Raw genomic sequence first — 17179 nt, 5'->3', positions numbered from 1 at the left:
ATCAATTTACTTATAAAAGGAGTATTTCATTCATAGTAATGACAAATTTCCCTCTTTTTAGACTTGGAAATTCTTGAGAAAAGTCTACAGTGCCCTGTGTTGGCAAATGGTAGGATGTTTAGTGCATAACAAGCATTGAATACTATATAATAAAGACTATTATTTGGAGGAACTAATACTATGAAAGTGTCTTTTTTACACAGCCTGGTCTGCCCTATATTGTTGTATTCTTGGTTCTGCAAAGGAGACCCCCAGGAATGGCGCCACAGTCACAAATGTATAATCTTACACCATACTCATTCATTAACTTACTAACAGTTATTAAATTCATGCTATATATTATATAATGGGCAAGTCAAATAAGAAAGCCAGGAATTACAATGTATTAATGGTATTAGCTAAATAAGAATATGCACAGGGGATAAAGGAAACAAATGACAGGGGCCACTAAATCAGAATTATCATTTATGTTTCTTGTAGAGCAAGATCTTAGAATCATAACTTTAATTCAAACCTCTTGCCACCTTAAAATTTTTCCTTCACCCTTGTGCTAGACCAGCAGTTCTCAACTAGGGACACCTTTGCCCCTTCCATCCCAAGGGACATTTGGCAATATATTTGATTGTCACAGCTCGAGGAAGGGTATTACTTGCATCTAGTGGATAGAAGCCAGGGATGCTGCTAAACATCCTACCAGGCACATCACAACAAAGAATTATCTGGCTGAAATTGAAAAACGCTGTATTAGGCTATACCAGATATGGATTTATTCCATGATGATTGATCCTCATTCCCACTCCCTAGGACCAAATTAGGAAACTTATAAATCCTTTTCAGGAACTCTGAATAATTCCAAGGAAGTCTCAGAGAATTTATCTCATATTGGATACCTCTGGGAGGTATATTAGATTTTTATACAAAATTTAGATGACCACTGAATCTGGCATGCAAGCCTAGCTGAGTCTAGAAAATATATCCGTTGGGTGAGGCAAGAAGATCTGAATCAAATCTCCTAGTGGCCCATGCTACCAATTATCTACCTTTTACTGGACCCAGCCACATGTATAGTAATATGGAGATGGCTAAGGGCCTCTCGTCTAGGATACGAAAGTAGATCTGCCTCAGTGGTACTAAATAGGGCTTAGGGCTCTGCTTTGGAATGGAGTTCAATAAAGAAAACTTCTTGGATTCAAAATGCTACATTTCAGATACTGGGAGGAAAACTAGGCCCAGAGTAGATTGTACTTCTCAGACATGTCTACCAATAGTTACATTTGGAAAATGTCACATTTCTATAAATTCTATATCAACTTATGCACTTCTACTGGGTGTCTTTGTATTTCCTGTGAGTGGAAAGACTACCTGTGTAGGTGGTATCCATGTGTGCCATGGTACATTCTGTCTATAAAAGGAATCCTACCAGAAAAGACACATATGGCAAATCCTGGAAAGAAAATTCCGATATTCTTTTTTTGTCTCGAAGGGTTAGTTAAACTTTTTATATATTTTCCTCTTTTTCTCCAGAATTATAATTATATGGGTATGTAGTGACACCTGGAAAGAAGATGTGGGATGTACTCTAAGCCCAGTTTGATCCCAGGCCCAAATAACATTCATTATTGACTTGTAACTACAAATAAGGACAATGCAATAGCATCAAGTCCTTGTCAGTGATTTGATGCAATTATACGTCCTGGCTATCTCCAAGCAGAAGTCATTCAAAAGAAAAATTTTAATATTTTTTCATTGTTTTCTTGTATTTCATTCTGACCTTTACTCTGTCAGGGTCATCCATATTTCAGACATAGTTCTGTCTGCCAATGTTCAACATATACCTCTCTTCTAGGTGGCTCACTTACCAATCAACAATCTATATCAGCTAAGATGTTCAGATTTAGAAATATCTCAGTATGTTGCCTTGGCCTAGGGTATTTTTTGTTCTTAGGAGAGAATTTGAATACACACACACACACAGACACACACACACACACACACATACACAGGGCAGGTAAGACATCCTTCCACTTTGTTTTTTCATAAATAAAATTTTAACTTTTATTTTATTATGAATATTCACTGAAATGATGACTAAATGTTCATAAATGACTCTGAAATTAATCCAATATTAGACATATACATCCTACCTCATCTTTATAATCAAGTGAAGACATATGTTGTTCTATTTCCTCTTACCTTATATTCTCAATAATATCTTTCGGTCAGATTCTAAACACATATTTTTCAATACTAAACAAAACCCTCAGAACTTTAAAATTATCCCAGAATAAAATAGATTAGCTATGTTTCAAGTTCTATAGGAGCCATTTAATAGAGCAGAAGTATGTTGGAAACCACAGATCATGGATGAGTGTCAACATGACAGAGATAGGGAGCAAATCCATACAGGCAATCTCCCTACAGGATCTGAAGGAATGCTGAATCACTTCTTCAAATAATGATCCTGTGAGCTCTGGAGGCTGATCTTTGCCATTCTCCAGCTGTGTGAGCAATAGCACCGCCAGGTCTCCCGCTGTTCTGATGCATCTTGGAGGCAGTGCAGGAAGGAAGGACTACAAGGGTAAGTCCTGTGATGTTGGATCATCCATTGTGCAAATGAGCAAGAAAACCATAAATGTAATCATTTTTTTTTTCAGACAGCTTGTTAGAGTTGATGCTGAGTATAACATTGGATTTTTTTCAGCACCTCATCCTGAAGCTATTGCCTAGAGAAGTATGAATTTAATAACAGAAAGATAGTGCCAATGCAAAAACACATCAGAACACTTGGCAACTGGCCAGCAAGAAGTGACTGCTGTGTGATCTTGTCTTCCAGAGAGCATTCTATTACAATAGACATGGTGGGCCTCTTGTGATGAAGCCAAAAATGGCATTTTTTTCTCCTTACTTATAAAACAGAAAAGGAAGACTGTCTTGTTTCTAATGAAGCTATGCTGGTGAATCTTTCTTCACCAAAGGGAAGCAATTTAGTGGAACGGCTTATCCAGTAACCATGCCCAGTTTCATTTCATGGATATATAAAACATAAAAGTTAATAGCATGGTGGGAAATATAATTAATGCAATTTTACTATTGTGCATAATTTTCTAGATTAAACTCCAATTACTTGGTAGTTTAGAGAAAATACTAAATATTGAACAATATACAGCTTGAGCTAGATAAACATCTGAAGGTTAGGATAAAATAAAAAAAAAAACAGACATCAACAGAGGATAAAATAAATCTGGACTTTAATTCTAGTTCCAAAACCCACTCAATGGCTCATTTCGGGTCACTTTTATGAGTCTGGTTCTCTATTATATTACATAGAAAAATACTTCTTTGGAGGGAGGTATATTTATATACTTCTTAGATATTATTAACTGTTTCCCTCATAGTTACTGTGTTCTTCATTTTAAAAAAAGTATAAAGAAGAGAGCCCCGGGTAAAGCTATAATCTAACTTGTAAATAATGGATATTAATTCTTCCTGTATCTTCTGTAACACTTGGTTCATGAGTTCATCTCGAGCACAGCCTCTTCATGAAGAGTTACCTGATATCTCCAGCTGAAAGTTTTTCTATTTTAAATATGGAGGGTGTCTAGCTTCAGCATCCTCTGGCACTCTTCATTACACTATCTACTATTATTGTCATTGATTGAATATTTCCTTCCCCTGCTAGAATGTAGGTATAGATCTTGCTTAACTCCCCACTCACAAAAGGACATGTAAACCATCTGTGAACTGGCTCAACCAAGAATGCCATACTTCCACCTTACCTTTACACTGACTGCACAAGAGGCCATAGGCCCTAGTTAGCTTTTAGTCTACTTGCAGAGAAATACAACTAGCGCTAGTGGAAATAATGCTTTGTATACGCCTAGAACATGTTAGTCATATAGACAATATGTCATGTCATGTCTCTGCTTAAAACTTTCCAATGGCTTCTCTTTACATTAAAAATAAAATGCAAATCCCTTCTCTTTCCTTACATGTTAGATTCTAAATACTCTGTTTCCTGTGGTCTTTTTCCACATATCCACTACCAGTTTCATCATCTCTCATTATTTTCTAGCCATATTAGTTGGTTTTCTGTTCCTCTAAATGATTATTTTTGTCCCGACCTCAGGATCATTGGCTATTTCTCTGCCTGGAACATTCTGTTCCAGATGTTCACATACGGGTGCTGGTTTCTCCCTGTCCTCATTGGTCTTTACCCAAATGTCCCCTTCTCTCATCACTCTATTAAATTCATACCTTTCAACTTCTACCTCTTAATCTGCTTTATTTTCTTGCTATCATACTATCAGTGATCATATTATTTATTTATGTGCTTGTCATTTTTTTTATTGCTCTTCCATTAGAATGCAAGCAACAATTGGTTAAAGAATTTGTCTGATTCACCTCTCTGTGACAGTGCCTAGAATGATGGCTGGCACACAGAAATTTCTCAGTCATTGTTTCTTGAATAAATTAATAAGTAAATGAATGGGCATCAGAATGTTTTAAGCCACAAGACTAACTGAAATGACAAAACCAATGTGAATTAGCAACTCAACAATTATGTGTGTCCCAAGTTATTTCCCATGACAATTCTTGACGTGTTTATATTTTAAGCTAAACAGCTTGTAGTTGCTCTCTCTTAAAGTATCACCCATATTATTTGATGACCAAAATTATGCTGATGGTATTTAAGGAAAACTGGTGCTACATGCTAAGGAATTGAAATTAAAATTTTGGAACAAAATATCTCTGATTATAGATAAATATAGTCTTCTTTGAGATACAGTTTTAGAAAATCTCTATCAGAATTATATCATGGTCAACTCAGATTACAAAATTGTTTGCACATCTATAGATAGGTGGGCTCCTAGGTGGTCTCTTTAGAGTTAGAATCCCAGGATGGAAAATTGAGATTGTTAATGGTCAGGTTGCGAATGGTCTAGATTCTCTATTTTTATTGTTCAGCTGGTTCTCACACCATATAATAGGACACACATTAGCATCATTTAAAGGTTGTAATTCACTTAAGTATACTTGCAATTTTATTACATTAATTTCTAGGCCCTTAATTTCCTTGTTTGCATTTCCTGGTTTCTGTTATATCTAGAAGTAACACATAAAGTGATATAAATATGTCATTCTCCCAGGAGATAATGCCCTTGACATTGCCCTAAATCTTATGCTTATGAGCAAGTTGTAGGGCAATGTATCACTGACAATTTGAGGTGAGATAGAGAATCTTTGAGGGAATTAAAGGAAGACTGCCTTGGTCTCCCAGTTTAAAAAGCCAAATTTGGGTAATTCATCCAAAATATGTTATGCTTAATTGCACATAAACGTGGTAATTCTAGCTTGTACCAATACTGTTCATTCATAATTAGATTGTCACATTTGTAGATATGTAAAATAAAGGTATATACCTAACCTAGGACAGCTTTTTGGATATTTCATAAAGAGATGAGATCTGGCCTCTCAAAACAACTGAACACACTTGGGACATGCTCCTACCTGTCTTTAAATAGTGCATCATCAATCCCTTTCCTGCGAAGCAGATCTTGTGGCCCATAAGGTGTGTCTTTGCATTTAGAGTCTGTGTCACAGAGTAGGGTTTGCAGGAATGGGAAGAAGCCGGTACTGGGAAGGTTTCGAGGTGCAAGGTAACCTGAAATCAGAAAACAAACAATAATTATGTCATTATGAAGTTTGCCTGGGAAGAAAAATAGATGTAGTAACTCTGTTTTATGACATTAACTTCTAGATTATGATTGTCTGTGTCTCTTATGTACTAAAAGAGTTAAGCATTTCATGACTTCCTCTTCCTGAAATTTATTCTAGAGAAATAGCTTCAAGAGTGTTTTCCAGAGTGTTTTAAAAATAAATCAAAATATAAAATGCAATGCAGCCAATAAAAATGTTAGGAAATAATATAAAAAATGTTTATAATATATCATTAATTAAAAAGAGCAGATCAGAAAACAGTATGATGAGAATAGTCCTAATCTTTTAAAAACATACTAATATATACATATTTAAAAATCTAGGGGTATTTTTCCCCTTCAGTGGTATAATTCACATGAATTTTATTTACTTTTATTGACAATATATTAACTATTTTTTCCCCATGATGTTTATATCTTCTTTTATAATTAAAGTCATTACAAATGCAGCCAATATTTCAGCTACCAGTAAATGTTTTCGGTCACCTCAAAAATTAACATAACAGCTAAATTAATTATCCTAGACACACAATAGTTTTCTTACTTAAAAACCAATAAAAATAATGTAAATAAATATGCAGATTTTCCTCAACATTAATGTCACAGGAAACAAGAACTATAACAGTAAAGGGTTTTGTAACCTTTACTTTAACATTTGCTTTATAAAATGTGATGATGGCATACACATGAGCCAAGATAATAGTCAAGCTGTGAAGTGCAAATCTTTCCACAATTAGTTTTTATATTGAAACACTAGATTCCTCCTTGGGGGAAATACAGAGACAATGAACTTTCAAAAAAGGCAAATATAGAAACAAGGTTATTCTAAACTGAAGACTAAAAAGCAAAACTTAACTTTCTTGTGAATTTGCTCAAAAGAGTGTCTGTTTTCATTATAAAAAGAAAGAAGAGTAAAAAGTAGGAGGAAAAAATAGTAAGAGCACCACGGTTAGGAATGTATTAATGTATTAGCAGAGAAAATAAAAAATAGAAATTTGATCTAAGTAACTTAAATATAAAACTACATAAAGCAAGAAAATTAGAAATAAAAAGCAAGAGGTATAGGAAAATTGGCCAGATGAAAAGTAAAGAGAAAAAATGGAGAGATTGGAAGATGCTATATTGTTGATTTTGAAGATGGAAAAAGAAGACAAAAGCCAAGGAAAGTGGGTAACCTCTAGAAACTATAAAGTAGGCAAGAAAACAGATTTTCCTGGAGCCTCCAGAAGGAACGTAGTGCTGCCAATACCATAATACTTAGCCGCTAAGACTAAATGTTGGCTTCTGATCTCCACAACTGTAAAATAGTGAGTTGGTGTTCTTTATAAGACACTAAGTTTATGGAGACTTGTACAGCAGTCACAAGGGAAACTAACACGTAAAATAATACCAGTATGAATAAAGTTTTGAAAATTCAGAAAGAATCGGAAAGACCTTAAATCCACCAGAATATTCACTACTCTTGTAAGCAGCTTCTCTTTCTGACACCAGAAAGCCCAGGGTCTCTCCTAATATTAAACCTGAGTGAAAATTGCAGTGACCCTGCAAGGTTTTCATTTTAGTTCAATTCCCCGAATAAGCTGGAGAGTCACAGTCGAATTCCCCGTTAACAGTTTCATATTATCTTTCTACGACAACATTCTGCCGCAGTGAACTGCACACAGCATGACCTGTACAATTCTGCAGTGGAGTTTCATCCTTAACGGTAATCCACCCTGTTACACAGATCCCAACTGTGGCCACTTACTCAGGGTGTGTGTCTGCTTATTCTGACTCCTTGTCAAAAACATGCAGTAGGTTGTTCGAATGAAAGGCAAATAGAAGGGCAACAAACACAATAACCCCTCTGCTCTATGCCACTTATCAAGGTGGTGGTGGCAATGAGCCAGGCAGTGCTGAAAACAGCAGAAGTTCAAGAGAAGCTTTTGTTGTAGGTAACAGGAAGAAAGGAAAAAATGGAAGAAGATGTCATGGGATGAAGATCTGGGAAGAGGTGGCACATTACCTCAAATTTAACTTATTCTGCATTTATTACAATTTGTGTATTATTAGAAAGGAATTTGAAAAATTTGAACTCACAATATTCTTTGATATTACTATCTGTAGAAATGCCTACTCAACAGGAAAATTCATCACAGGATTTCCCTAAAAACAGGTCCCCCTGGTGTTTAAAGTACACACAATATATGCATTGCACAGGTTTTTCTTTTTGATAACTAATATTTAACCAGTTACAATGGGTTTAATACAGTTAACACAGTACCATTCAGAGCAAGATGCTAATTTTACCATCATCTTTTAAACAAGAACCACACACTCATTAAGAAGAGGGCTGCTGAAACAACATTAGCTCTGATTTATTAAACATCTACTGTAGTCCACATGCTGTGCTAGATATGTCACATACATTTGTCATTCACTCTTCTTCGATATCCGTAACATACTCTCTCATGCGCATCAACTTTTCACAAAACCTATAAATCTTCCAGAACTAACAAGTCATAATTAACTAAAATTAAACTTCATTGTCTCTTTCCTGTAAAATAGTGGATTTTTCAATCTTCTGCCCATCTCGGTTATGGGTGCAAGAAAGGAATCACTCAGAGTGATGGTGGAATGAAATCATCACGTTTAAAAGAGTTACTAATCCTAAACTGAACTTGTTCTACTCTGAAGGTGTCTCTGGCACTTTTGGGTTCCAAAATTATGTTTCTCTTTATATTCCCAAATGCTAGGATGCAGGAAAAAGAGGAACATTTCTCTGTCTCATAGAACTTCCACGCATCAATCATGGATCACACAAAGTTAAGACTAATAATTGGTTCCTGTATTCACAACCAGAGCACAGAGTTACAGCTACAAATAGAGAAATATTACAAGTGTGCAAAACACAGCACTACTTGCATGGGGAAAAAAACAAACAAACAAACAGATCTCAGGGTCTTGGGATGGAACGTTTAGGCAGGATAATATCCTTGGTATTGTGATTCCCAAAGATCACACACCCAGGAAAATATTCATGCCCATTTCTAGGAGAAAAGCTATTAAAGAACTTGTAATTTCATGGAGGAAAACTAGAGTCAGAAGACTCCAGCTAGGGAGAGAGGTGGGGTCAGTGGATAGCAAAGTTCAAGTCACTTATGGCTTAGTTTCTTAGGGGCTCCAGGCAGGGGCAGTGAAGTTGTGTAAGGAGCCACTCATGGGTAGGGAGACGTTATTATCCCAGTCAGCATTATGGACACAGTCCAGTAATTACATTGACAGAGTTCATTGTTATTTCAGGGAGTAGAATCAAACCAGACTATAAAACACTTTTAGAAATAAACCACCAATTAGCTAAGCTTTTAATTAAATCAAATTTCTTTTTCATGAAGAATGAAAATAGAACGTGGTTCCATAGTGTAGTGGTTAGCATGTCTGCTTTACATGCATAAAGTCCTGGGTTCATGCCCCAGTGGAGCCACAGTCCATGGTCTATAGCCATGCCACCCTGAACAAGCCTGATGTCCGATCTCAGAAGCTAAATAATGTTGAACTTGGTTAGTACTTGGATGGGAGACCACCTAGGAAGACCAGGTGCTGTAGGCATAAATAATAACAAATAATAATAATAATAATAATAATAATAATAAGAAGAAGAAGAAGAAGAAGAAGAAGAAGAAGAAGAAGAAGAAGAAGAAGAAGAAGAATGAACATAGCTTTATGAAAAAGATGCAGTTCTAAGAATTAAAAAATAAATAAATAAATACTTTGTAAACAATTGCGATATAAAGAAAATACATTTGTTTATCTAATAGAGGGATTGAGTTTGATTTCCTTTTCCTTTCCTGCACAAAAGCCCATATTCATAGCAATCTTATTGTGACGTAAGATTAGAGCAGTGGTTCTCAAAGTGTGGTCCCTGCAGCAACAGCATCGGCATCACCTGGGAACTCATTAGACATGAAAATTTGAGATCTCACCCCAGGTCTCCCTAATCAGAAACTCTGAGAGTGAGGTTCAGCAATCTTTATTTTAACAAGCCCTCCAGGTAATTCTGAAGTACTTGAAAATTTGAGGACAACTGGATTAGACTGCAAACTTTTTCATAAGAGTCAGAAAGTATTTTAAGCTTTGGTCCACCTGCAGTCTACTGTCTCCATCACAAATTACTTAACTCTCTCTGGCATCGTAGCATGAAAACAGCTATAGACAGCATGTACACCAATGGACATGATTGTTTTCCAATAAAACTTCATTTACAAAATGGGAGTAGGCTGGATTTGGCCCACAGGCTATAGTTTGTTGACTCTTGGAAGGATAACCTTTCTTACGTTCATCCCTCTCCTTCCTTGTTCATTTCTTATTTTTACTTCTTTTTTTCTTCCCTCATCTCATCTAATCTACTTAGTATCTGTTAATATTTCTTTCCCCCTAGTTCTATATTATTATTCTGTCCTTTCCACTCACCACCTCCTCTGTTTACTCAGTTTCCAATTCATCTTTTCTCTCTTCTCTTGCTATTCCTGCTTCTTTCACCTGCCTCTCTATCTCTTTACTTGACATAGCCAAGACTGTACATTCTTCCAAAATCTTTCCTTACTCCTTTTCCTTTTTTACCACCACAGAAGGATTTTTACCCATTTCCATAATAAATTCAAGAGTATGTTGTTCATTGGCACTATCTATAGAAGTGCTATTTTTTATTTATTATATTATTAAAGAAGGAAATGTCATAGTCTTTTCAGTAATGAAGCTACCTCCATGTGACATCATTAGGCTCAAGAAGCATTCTGTAGGCTGCCTTGGTGGCATTTGTAGATATTATAATTGTATAATTGGAGAACTTCCACTGTGCCTTTTTGCTTTTCTCAAAGGAAGCCAGAACTTAATCAAGGTGGTAGTTTTGTGTTTCTAAGTTAAAGAAATTTGGTCTTTATCTCAGTGAAGACATGAATGATAAATCTTGGAAGGAAAAAAATCTGACTTTTTAAATATGAAGTTATTCATTCGAGGCATTATATTTTAATTAACTTTTTGTATACAGGGTCATATTGGCAGAACAAGTATCAGGCCTTCTGATCAGGCAAATGATAAGTCTCCCTATGAAATACCATGATAAGAATTGGTTACCATGACAGGTATACAAAATGAAATAAGCGTGTTCAGAAACTTCACCTACGAATAATCAAATAACTAATATGAATAAAGAAAATATGGGAAAGGAATCTCAGAAGTATATTTGTAATATTTTATTAAAATAAGTTTTTTTAACCTTCTCATAATTTTTGAGCATATTTTATTCTTAATTACATTTTTAAAGATGTAATTAAAATGATAAATGACACAAAGTTAGCTTTTCAAATTATTCAAAACATTATATCAGGAACTCATAAGACTGTCACTGCTCTCCTTTGCATGACTTTCCATTTGTAGGATTGGGCTGTTCTTTGAGGTGAGGTGTCCTGCTCCTTATTACCAGGTAAGATCAAATTCACTAGCTCTTCTGATTCCAGTTCTTCTGAATAAGGGCTTCCCCCTCGCTCCCCATCCGCACTGGTATGACCCAGAGAGACCGTAGGATAAGGTTAAATACTGATATGAATTTGAATCTGCAGATGGACACTAGCTCAATAAAATTGCATTTTTTAAGAGACTGGGTAGAAAATAAGCTAGTCAAAAGAAAGAAAAATCCTTACATGATTCTTAGCACAATGCTTGACACATTGCAAGCAATTATTAATTATATTAATGAATTAATTAATGAATAAACCTGTGAGGGTCACAAGAAGACTGCATGATTTAAGACTTTAACATAATATACACATTTATCTTTATTATTTGTAGGATAACATTTCAAATTTTCACTCATTATTAGTAAAATCGAAAGATAACAATGGATATAGTAAGTTTAATGGATAATAATTACAATGGATAGTATCGTGTTATATTCATATATCTTAAAAAATGGATAGTTTGATATTGATTAATAATAGCATTTACTGTTCTGAGCTCTTTACCTTGGTTTCCTCAAAAACCTATTACATGTTGACATCCATAATATCAACCGCTGAATTCATTATCCACAAAGTGAATCCATCTATCACCTATTCGATAAATATTTACTGAACAACTACTTGTGTCTGGCACTGAGTAAGGTGCTAAGTTCATTCTTCTATTTGAAAACACTTTTTTTCATTTAAACATTAAAAAACCAGAGAGTGGTAGTGGGAGGTAGATGGGGTTAAAGGGGTCATATAAGTGGTGACAGAAAGAAACCTAACTCTGGGCGGTGAGCACACAATGCAATGTATATATATATGCCTTATTGTTGAATTGTACACCTGGAACTTACTGGATTTTGTTAACTCATGTCACCATAAATAAACAAACAAACAAACAAACAAACATTAAGAATATTACTGAATTATTTGTGTGTGTGTATGAGAGAGAGAGAGAGAGAGAGAGAGAAACCCTGATTTCAAAGCTCATCACACTTTTATTAAATTAAATGCAGGTAAAAGTCACTTGTTTTCCTGACTCTTCAAAATTATTAAGTATAAAAACAACATATTTAAAAATCAAGAGTGAAACATTGGTTTAAAAAAAAACTTAATGTTGTTTTAGATGAATTAAACAATCATCATTTCACACAAGCTCCGTGATGGTCCTGTAGGGTAGGCAGGGCAAGTGTTATACCCATTATAATCTCAGCATGAACAAGCAATTTGCTCAAGGTCACATGAAAAATAAAGGGCCAGAGATGAAGCAAGAACTATATGATATAGGACAATAATGAAAATGACATTTTGTTTCCCTAAGTTTCAGTAAATTTTGGAGTGAATAGACTGAAAATTTGAAAAACAGGTGCCACTTCTGGTTGTGCTGTTGATTCATTGAATCACCAGGAGTAAATTAACCTCTCTATGTCTCTATTTCCACATCTACCAAATTGAAGATAATGGGCCTTGCCGCCTCACAGGGCACAAGAAAGATTAATTAGATAAAGCTTGTGTAAGATTCTATGAACATTTAAGAGGAAAGGTCACATAGAATCATGAGTTACCATTGCTCATCAGACTACTGTTGCAACATTTGTCTATTTTCCACATGGTGGCTGGGGTTTTACAGCTCTACCTGGTCTCCCAGCTCTGTACTTTGAGCCAATAAATCGTTAGGAGTGTTGCATGATGTGTTTCTCTCCCTAGTAATTCATAATATGTACTTGCACCAACTGGTGCTTCAATTATTGCTTGCTCAGTGGGTGTGGTGCCATGACACATTCTTCCTAATTCTCCCCAGGCAAGTCTTGCTTCACAGTGCAGGTGCTTTCCCAAGTTCAAATTCATTGGCAAAAAGAGTAGATTGTTTGGAGCAGTGAGGACAGAAGCACGATGCCTAATCCTTAAAGCAGTGGGTATGGAGATCTTACACTCAAAAGGTAGGTATCTGTATATGTTTAATGACTAGAACCATAGAGAACAAGTATAAACCCTGGGGGGTCACTTGAGATGCTGTACTACATGCTGGGATCTTTGCCACATCCTCATTTCAGTTTTTCTAAATACTCAGTCAACAGGTTTTGAAAGGTGCAAAAAGTGTCCTGTGGAGATAATTTTGGGACTCTGGGAATGACATTGCAGGTGCAAAGGAAGTAGCGAAAGATTCCTACCTTCTTTTTTATCCTTGGCTTATTACTCTTGTCATTTTTTAAGAAAAGAAGATGAGGTAGTTTGGACTTGGGACCTTGCTATTGCTGTAGATGTCATTTCCTTGATCTTAAAGAGCACACTTGACTTGATGGTCAGCCCAAAGGGCTCCATGACCCACCTTATTGAGTTTCCAGAATAGGATGTGCTGCCCTCCTTTGTGAATGCTAAGGAGACCCTGTCGAGTGATGGGTCCCCAAGGCCATAGCCTGATCTATTTAAACCGTAAACAAAATGGTTTGATTCAAGGCTTGGAGACATAACAATACATATATGCCAGATAATAAATTCCCATATGGATTAAATCTGGAAGTTTAAAAGTAAGAATCTCATTAATACAGTCAAAATATTCCCACTTGGCAAGGAATGTTGAGTATTATGATTCATCTTGGGTGAGTGAAGGCTGTTTATATTATTAGACAGGCCTAACAGTAACTAACATTTTGCTTGTCTGAAACCTGTCTTACAGTAACAAAGATTTGCAATTGTGTTTTTAAAAATCTCCCTGCCATGGCCATTTGCAAACTGTTTTATTTCTTTCTAAATCTAAGTTAAAGTCAAAAGAAAAATGAACCCTAGACCCTTGTTTCATTGTAAGATATTCTTCCTATAAAACTCAGCCTCCTGATTCTCCTTAGGTGTGGCTAACCAGAGAAGTGCCCTATGACCTTTGAGGTATGACTGATATGAAGCTGGTTATGCATTGGTGTGACTGGGCTGAGTGGGCTGGTGCTGATGGCTTGAGAATCACTACGCGGTCCCTCCCTTGAGACAGTGCTGCCTTCCACAGATTCAGCAACATCAGCTTATATTTAGCGAAGGAAGCGGGTACTCTGGAGGTGTGCTTCCTTTCTCCAGGGCCACCAAACATGTTCTGATTTGTGAGGGAAGTGCTGCACTAATTGTTAACTACGTTGCATGTCACCCAGCCATCCAGGTAGGTAACTCACAAAGCCTGCACTGTGGGGAGTGAAATCAAAAATTAATTTCTCTCCCATCACGGTGGTCTTCAATGTGATATTGGAGATTGAGGGTGTGGGAAGTGGAGGAAGATTAGGATTTGCATAAACCAGACTCTGGGGCCACATGAGTTTAGAAAACTAAACTCTATCTCCTGTTGTGGGAGAGCCAGAATATATTTGCATATTGAGAGCTCTGAGAAGTTTTTCAGTAAAAAAACTTGAATAACTTTAGTTAACTCACATTTTCACATATGTGAGCACAGAGTATTGTTTCCTTTTTTTTTTTTTTCTTTTTCTTCCTGTTTTTAATATCCTGGGAACCAGTGCTCCATGGGGCATGCTTTGGGAAACAGTGCCTTAACCCAGGATCTCACATATTCCCAACTGAAAAGGGACATGAGACTGAAAATGTATTTGTCTTTCCCCAGGAGGAAATGTTTTGCAGAAGGAAACATCTTGGCCTTAAGTCTTAACGTACTAAAATTTACTTATAAACTGCCACCTCACTAATTTGGCTTTGATGTAGTTATTCAGCAAGCACCAGAGTGTTTATTTGTGGGAGCTCATTACAGTCGCGCATCACTATTTGTGGCTGTCCTTCAACAAAAGTTGTCTAAGACATCGCTCGGGGAAGGGAATTTCATTCCAGAAGGATTTGGGGAGGCTTATAAAAGTACACACTCTTTAATGGGAAAAAAAAATAAGGTAACGAAGAAATCAGAATGAGAGCAAACAAGGGTAGAGAAAATAAAGCCAGCACAATATAATAGGTGTCAAAGGTATGTTTGCTATTAGAGGTTAGCTGCAAATTTGAATGGGAATGTCCTAAGGAACTAAAGAAATGATCATTTACCCAGTTCACAGTAAAATAAAACAAAAATAAATAAGTGTTCTGGGAGATATACGGCTTTTTCTATACAGAGAGAGATCGTGTCTCTCAGGTCCCAAGAACAGTACTTCAGTAGGTCCTAGTTTAATTGCCCCAATTCAGAACAGAAGCACCAATGAAGCCACCTCACCACCCCAGTGACCCATCCTTATTGAGGAGTGAGTGACTCATCCTGAAGGAGTTTGCCACTAGGAGGCAAAAATTGGGGAGAAACCAAGAGGCTGTTCTCCTTTCACCACTTAGTAAAGGGTCAATGTCGAGTTGAGGCCCCATAATTGTGGTATGGTCTAATACCGAGAAAGGAAACATTATAAAATTATTTGGGGATTAGTCAACTTCTCAAATTTTTGACTTTCTGGTGTCTGGACTAAGTTATGAGTTGTTGCCAGGAGCTACATATTGGCAGAAATTTTAGGAAATACTCTAGTGAGTGAAGTACTGGACAGAAACGAGAGTTAAAAATCATCCTTCTAATCCCAGGTTTGCAAATGATTGATTATGCAGCCAAGACCCTCTACTCTACCTCGTCATTTCTTCACTTATGCAGGAAAAATAAATCTGGACTACCCATCCATCACAATTACAAGGAGAAAAATCTCCTGTAAAAGGAAATTAGCCATGCTGAAGTATTAAACACTTAATAAAAGATGAAAGTTATGATTAGAAATTAAAATGTGATCTTAGTAACCCATTAAGAGTAATGATATGAAAAAAAAGAATTTCAATAATTACCCCATAGAGGTATGTTACTAACAACTTTTTTTTTTCATTCAGAAATCTGGCTCAGTTATTATCACTGAGACTTTTGTGTACTATAGTATAAAAATAAAAGCCAGTAAAATATATCGCTAGGGTTATTACATAGAAAAAAAAGTCCCATAAAGACAGAAGCTTAGTAACTTTTTAAATTGAACAGATGGTCTATTCACTTGAGAAGAACAGAGCCTGGTTCCAGATCCTATCACTCCTCAACAGCTTGTGGAATATTTAGACCTTTGGTATTCATGCCCTGTCTATTTACAAAAGATACATATGACAGCCTACCAGTGAAGAATGTATGTCACGACCTTTTCTTTCACATAGTGCTATTGGCAGGTAGTAACTACATCTTCTTGTCAGACTTGACTTTCTCCTAAACCAAAGATTCTCTTACCAAGACCTCTGCCAATCAGAAAGAGACAATTAAGTGATATGTGACTTGCTTTGTAATCCACAACATATCATTGGTCTTCTCTTTCCCTCTGTGTAGAACCACGGAGAAAAATTCCCCAGGGGTATTTTCCTAAGTTATAGAGCAAAAAAATATTAGCACAGCAATTAGTATTTTCTATTTTTTCTAAGCCAAAAAGTTCTTTTTTTTTTCTGAGAAGAAATACAAATTGAAACAAGATTTTGTTTTATACCTATCAGATTGGCAAAGGTTTAAAAAGTCTGACAATATCCAGTGTTGGGGAAGATATACCGAAGTGGGCACTATCATCCCATGGTTGAAAAAAAGTAACTTAGTAATGCTACTATGGAAAGCATTTGTCCACATTAAACAAAGTTTAAAATGTGCATAGCTCTAGGTGTATACCCTTAGAGACATGTGCACGTGTGCCCACAGAGGCACATAAAAGAATATCCATCGCAATACTATTGGAAAATAAATTGAAAACAGAAGCAAGATGCTCATCAAGAAACCATGGATAAATAGATCATGACATATCTATGCATGGGGTATGCAGTCAAAATGAATACACAGAAGCAGCATAAATCAATGAAGATAAACATACAAAATGCAATGTAGAGCAAAATATAATGTTCAGCCTAAAAAACATAATGCAAAGGATGCAAGAAGAGATACCGTTTACATAAAGTTTAAAAAACTGTGGTCAAAAAGTATAACTTCCTGTTATAAGATAAATAAGTCCTGAGAATTTA

At 36.0% G+C, this 17179-nt stretch overlaps 1 protein-coding gene across 1 annotated transcript in view; it reads right to left on the bottom strand.

The window, feature by feature from the left end:
• ABCA12 (ATP binding cassette subfamily A member 12) overlaps nt 1-17179 on the bottom strand; it is a 165699-nt gene that overhangs the window by 101267 nt on the left and 47253 nt on the right. The window contains exon 3 of the mRNA XM_011358645.1: nt 5509-5662. Within this exon, the coding sequence (XP_011356947.1) occupies nt 5509-5662 (154 nt within the window). The remainder of the gene's footprint in view (nt 1-5508; nt 5663-17179) is intronic.

The sequence above is a fragment of the Pteropus vampyrus genome, unplaced genomic scaffold (assembly GCF_000151845.1).
Source record: "Pteropus vampyrus isolate Shadow unplaced genomic scaffold, Pvam_2.0 Scaffold42, whole genome shotgun sequence".
In the NCBI taxonomy this organism is placed as follows: domain Eukaryota; kingdom Metazoa; phylum Chordata; class Mammalia; order Chiroptera; family Pteropodidae; genus Pteropus; species Pteropus vampyrus.
Note: the sequence above shows the minus strand (reverse complement) of the source record. Positions and strands in the feature narration are given on the sequence as shown.